The sequence below is a fragment of the Theropithecus gelada genome, chromosome 4 (genome assembly GCF_003255815.1).
Source record: "Theropithecus gelada isolate Dixy chromosome 4, Tgel_1.0, whole genome shotgun sequence".
Taxonomy (NCBI): Eukaryota; Metazoa; Chordata; class Mammalia; order Primates; family Cercopithecidae; genus Theropithecus; species Theropithecus gelada.
In genome coordinates, this window is record NC_037671.1 from 131,880,898 (window position 1) to 131,886,897 (window position 6,000).

General features: G+C 39.2%; 1 protein-coding gene across 7 annotated transcripts in view; it reads left to right on the forward strand.

Moving 5' to 3' along the window:
* The window catches only part of SOD2 (superoxide dismutase 2), a 43,677-nt gene extending 38,527 nt beyond the window's left edge, over positions 1-5,150 (forward strand). For 3 of the 7 annotated variants that reach the window (XM_025383713.1, XM_025383714.1, XM_025383716.1), the window contains 3 exons: positions 37-216; positions 1,640-1,804; positions 4,970-5,150. In XM_025383713.1, the coding sequence (XP_025239498.1) occupies positions 37-216; positions 1,640-1,785 (326 nt within the window). In that variant the 3' untranslated portion in view covers positions 1,786-1,804; positions 4,970-5,150. Of the gene's footprint in view, positions 1-36; positions 217-1,639 lie in introns of all 7 variants that reach the window. The other 4 variants (XM_025383718.1, XM_025383712.1, XM_025383715.1 and 1 more) reach the window with 2 other exon arrangements.
* Positions 5,151-6,000: the final 850 nt, after the last annotated feature.

Genomic DNA, 6,000 nt, shown 5'->3' on the forward strand with positions numbered 1-6,000 from the left:
TTCATTTGTGGGTGTTTTTGGATTTTTTTAAAATAGGGGAGTTGCTGGAAGCCATCAAACGTGACTTTGGTTCCTTTGAAAAGTTTAAGGAGAAGCTGACGGCTGCATCTGTTGGTGTCCAAGGCTCAGGTTGGGGTTGGCTTGGTTTTAATAAGGAACGGGGACAGTTACAAATTGCTGCTTGTCCGAATCAGGATCCACTGCAAGGAACAACAGGTTAGATTTAAAAATTGTCATTTCATTTGGGAGAGATGCTCTGCTGTAAAGCATTCAACTAGAAATAAGGAAACCCAGCAGTGTTTTCACTTACGATCATGTAATACTTTGTGCAAATCTTAACAGATAACACTCAGAATCTTGTGTAAGTAAAAACGTTTTAGAAGTCCTGATATTTCATAAAATAAGTGCATGTAATTTTATAGGTACATTAACAAAAATGTTTTGCATTTATTTTTTTTTTTTTAATTTTTTCTTTTTTTTTCTTTTGAGATGGAGTTTTGCTCTTGTTGCCCAGGCTGGAGTACAATGGTGCGATCTCAGCTCACTGCAATCTCCGCCTTCTGGGTTCAAGCAATTCTCCTGCCTCAGCCTCCTGAGTAGCTAGGATTACAGGCATGCACCACCATGCCCGTCTAATTTCGTATTTTTAGTAGAGATGGGGTTTCTCCACGTTGGTCAGGCTGGTCTCGAATTCCTTACCTCAGATGATCTGCCCGCCTCGGCCTCCCAAAGTGCTGCGATTACAGGCGTGAGCCACCATGCCCAGCCTATTTATTTATTTATTTTTTTGAGACAGATCTCACTCTGTTGCCCAGGCTGGAGTGCAGTGGTGCAATCTCGGCTCACTGCAACCTCCGCCTCCCGGGTTCAAGCGATTCTTCTGCCTCAGCCTCCCAAATAGCTGGGATTACAGGCATATACCACCATACCTGGATAATTTTTGTACTTTTAGTAGAGATGGGGTTTCATCATGTTGGCCAGGCTGGTCTCGAACTCCTGACCTCAAGAGATCCACCTGCCTCGGCCTCCCAAAGTGCTGGGATTATAGGCATGAGCCACTGCACCCGGCCTAAGAGTTTTTTTAAATGAATGTTTTACAGTTAGAACCAAATTCTTCATTTACCTCACTTAATTTCTGAAAACACTGTGTCCTCCAACTGCTCTGTGTTCCCAAAGATTAAAATTAGCCTTGCGGAGCAGAGCTGTTTTCTCATAAACTCCTGTGAGTGCCCAGACCCTTTGGAGGAGATTCTCAGGGGGCCTCTGCCCACTCCCACGGATGTAATACCCCCTTCCTGCTGCTCCTAAGACCACCATGAGGAAGGCTGAGAATTGGCTCTTGAATGAATTTGTTGGTATTTTTAAGAATAGCTATTAAAATACTGTTATTAATTTTCCTAAGTCTATTTTATTTATTGTTAGTATTTGTCACATTTTGTTTGTAAACAATAAATTTAAAATATTCTATAGGAATATTCATTCTTATCTAGATTTCCTATTTCTATTAAAAAAACAAGTGAATGAGATTGTTACAAAGGGTAATTTTGTATGGGTGGAATAATAAAAGTTGAACGTGAGAAGATGCAGTGTTTTAGACTGAAACTGATGGCTCGTTCTTTTTTCCCCTTCTTTCTAACAGGCCTTATTCCACTGCTGGGGATTGATGTGTGGGAGCACGCTTATTACCTTCAGTATAAAAATGTCAGGCCTGATTACCTAAAAGCTATTTGGAATGTAATCAACTGGGAGAATGTAACTGAAAGATACATGGCTTGCAAAAAGTAAACCACGATCATTATACTGAGTATGTTAAGCTCTTTATGACTATTTTTGTAGTGGTATAGAGTGCTGCAGAATACAGTAAGCTGCTCTATTGTAGCGTTTCTTGATGTTGCTTAGTCACATGTTTCATAAACAACTTAATGTTCTGAATAATTTCTTACTAAACATTTTGTTATTGGGCAAGTGATTGAAAATAGTAAATGCTTTGTGTGATTGAGTCTGATTGGACATTTTCTTCAGAGAGCTAAATTATAATTGTCATTATAAAACCATCAAAAATATTCCATCCTTATACTTTGGGGACTTGCAGGGATGCCTTTCCAATCCTATTTCATTGCAGTTATAGAAAATCTAGTCTTTTTGCCCCAGTTACTTAACAATAAAATATTAACACTTTCCCAAGGGAAACCCGCGGCTTTCTATAGAAAACTGCACTTTTTGTTGAGTAATCCTCTGCAGTGATACTTCCGGTAGAAGTCACCCAGTGGTTTTGTTATGGTCAAATGTTCCTGTATAGTTTTTGCAAATAGAGCTGTATACTGTTTAAATGTAGCAGGTGTAACTGAACTGGGGTTTGCTCACCTGCGCAGTAAAGGCAAACTTCAACAGCAAAACTGCAAAAAGGTGGTTTTTGCAGCAGGAGAAAGGAGGATGTTTCTTTGCAGGGCGCCAAGCAAGGAGAATTGGGCAGCTCATACTTAAGACCCGATCTCCATGATGACTTCCAAGCTAGAGTTTTTAAAGGCAGTGGTAAATTTCAGGAAAGCAGAAGTTAAAGGCAAAATTGTAAATCAGTTGAGATCGGGTGCATTCAGGGTGGAATGGCTGTATACCAAAATTGTAAATCAATACATGAAGCTTATATATTGGTTTGGCCTGAAAAGTGAAGTGGGCGGGCTTACAGATTATGGTGGATTCAGAGACTCCCTGATTTGTGATTGGTTAAGGAAGCAAAGCTTTGTCTAAAAACTTGGGGTCCACAGAAAGGAACAAAAAGGTCGGGCCAGGCCCCTCAGCAAGAAACTTAGAACAAAGAATGGAGGTCAGAGTTTAGTCCCTGGTGTTCCCCCTTATCTGACGTCTGTGTGAATCCATTTGGTGGGGGTCTGGGTTTCTGAAAAGTAGCTCAGGGACACATGTTAAGGATGTTTCTAGGAGACTAACTTCCCTGGCTATTGTTTGAAACTGTATTACCTTCTTGCTTATCAGGTTGCTTGTTTACTTCTCAGGGCTAGCTAGGTGCCTGGAATTTTCAGTGAAGGAACTCAAGATTTTCCTTTATTTCTGTGCTTGTGGGAATCCCCCTGGCACACCCCAAAGAGGGGTCCCTGCTCCATCTCACAGGGATCTTTTTTTATATTTGGCTTATCATGCATTTCCATGTTGTTTCATCATCTCCCTAATTTCCTGTTTTTGAGTATTTCATTTGTTTCTGATTGTTATTACAGATCATGCTGGGGTGGGGTGAGTAACTCTGTGCACATAGGTTTATCTCCTATTGGAATATTTTCTTTATATAGGCTTTTTTTTTTTTTTTTCTGGAGACAGAGTCTTGCTCTGTTGTCCAGGCTGGAGTGCAGTGGCGTGATCTCGGCTCACTGCAACCTCCACTTCCCGGGTTCAAGTGATTCTCCCACCTCAGCCTCCTGAGTAGCTGGGATTACAGGTACATGCTACCACGCGCGGCTAATTTTTGTATTTTTAGTAGAAACAGGGTTTCACCATGTTGGCCAGGGTGGTCTCGAACTCCTGACCTCAAGTGATCCATCTGGCTCGGCCTCCCAAAGTGCTGGGATTACAGGCATGAGCCACGGCACCTGGCCTATATAGACTTTTCTCTTAAACCTATTTAGTAATGTTTTCCCAAGTTTATTTTTAATTTTTAATTTTTTCCCCAACCTTATTTTTCTATTTTTTTTTTAAGGAAAAATGGGGTAACTTAGCAGTTTCAATATTGAAGACTGAAGTTAAAAAAAATTTAAATTCAAGGTACTTTTAAAATTCAATTAGAAAAGTAGGCTTTAAAAATTATTAGAGACGGGAGTACCGAAACTGTGTGTGTGTGTATGTGTGCGTACGCATGCTCATGGATTGGAAAAACTTTGGAGACTGATGGCTTTTCATTATATATGTATCACAGTGAAACGGCTTTTATGTGTCATGTAAGATTACTACTTGCCTCTCTAAACAAGGTGGTGACTCTGTGTAAGTAGATGGGCAAGTGGAACCTTTTGGAAGATGAGCTTTTGAATATAAGTCGTCTGCTAGATCATGGTTTGTATTGAACTAACAAGGTTTGCAGATCTGCTGACTTACATAAAGCTTTTTGATTCCTACTAAGCTGTAAGATTTAAAAAATAATCAATGTTGAAATTTCTATGGGGCTCTATTTTTGCTTTGGCTTTCTGGTGAGAGAGTGAGGAAGCGTTCTTTCCTTCACTAAGTTTGTCTTCTCTTCTGGATAGATTGATTTTAAGAGACTGAGGGAATTTACAAACTAAAGAATTTAATCATCTGGTAGAAAAGGAGACTTTAAGATTGTAAAACAGGCTGGGTGGGGTGACTCACATCTGTAATCCCAGCACTTTGGGAGGCCAAGGCAGGTGGATCACTTGAAGGAGTTCAAGACCAGCCCGGCCAACATGGTGAAACCCTGTCTCTACTAAAAATACAAAAAAATTTTAAAAAGATCGTTTAGCTCTGTTTTTCATAATAGAAATAGAAAAAGTAAAGTTGCCTTTTCTTCTGAAAAGAGCAAGTATTGTTCAGACCAAGAAGGGTTTTTGTGATTGAATCACCAGTGCCTGTCCTAGTCATAGCTATGCTTCAAAAATCTTAGCATGATTAGTGTTGGAGCAAAACAAGGAAGCAAAGCAAATTCTGTTTTTGAAATTCTGTTGCTTGAACTATTTTGTAATAATTAAACTTTGATGTTGAGAAATTACAACTTTATTGTACACTTCATTGCAGCTTGAAATTCATGGTCTTAAAGTGAGATTTGAGTTTCTATTGAGCACCTTTAAAAAAGTAATACCAAACCATAAAGTTAAAATTGATGTATATTGAGTCATATCTAAAACCAGGTATAAACGTAAATTATATTTCCTGTTTTAATTTCAGGGGAACTACTGTTTGGGAAAGCTATTATTAGGCAAATGTTTTAAAAATTACTGTTTCTCATTTTCAGTCATACCCTAATGATCTCAGCAAGATAATGTCCTGTCTGCTAAGATGTGCATCAAGCCTGGTACATACTGAAAATCCTATAAGGTCCTGGATAATTTTTGTTTGATTATTCATTGAAGAAACATTTATTTTCCAATTGTATGAAGTTTTTGACTTAATAAAGGAATCTGTCAACCATCAAAGAGGTCTGCATTATGCTTGCATGTCAAAAACATTAAAAGTCCTATAATGTTCTATCATTTTCACTGAGTTTCCGTGGGAAAGGAATCGTAAATAATAGGTAGTTGAAATACTACTTTTAAGACCAAGAGCTCTATCTCCAGTCATACCTGTAATAACATCATCTGATAACATGACAGCATAGTATTAGGGATATAGGACAAAACCAAAGTGTTTTTGCTGTTGTCACATACCACTCAATACTTTTATACCAGATTGTCCAGTGGACACCAGCTGGATGTCCTATAATTCAATTCTGATACTATCTACCTGGAATTGAAGTCAGATCCCTACAAGTGGAGGGCTCAGACCACAAGACTGCCCCCACTTCAGATACCAATCACAAGTCCCTATACTTCTGACTGGCTATAAAATGGGGTTCCCATGACCCCTTCCTTGGTTTTGATTTATTTGCTAGAGCAGCTCCCAAATAAACAGGGAAACACTCTACTTACGTTTACCCATTTTTAATTTTATTACTTTATTAAAACTACATATTGGGTACAATACTAATTTATTGTAAAGGATATTTCATTTATTTATTTATTTAGAGATGGGGTCTCACTGCGTCATCCAGGCTGGAGTGCGGTGGTGCAATCTTAGCTCACTGCAACCTCCTCCTCCTAAGTTCAAGCGATTCTCGTGCCTCAGCCTCCCAAGTAGCTGGGATTACAAGTGTGCACCACCACACCCAGCTAATTTTTGTATTTTTAGTAGAAATGGGGTTTCACTCCGTTGGCCAGGCTGGTCTCAAATTCCTGACCTCAAGTCATCCACCCACCTCAGCCTCCCAAAGTGCTGCGATTACAGGTG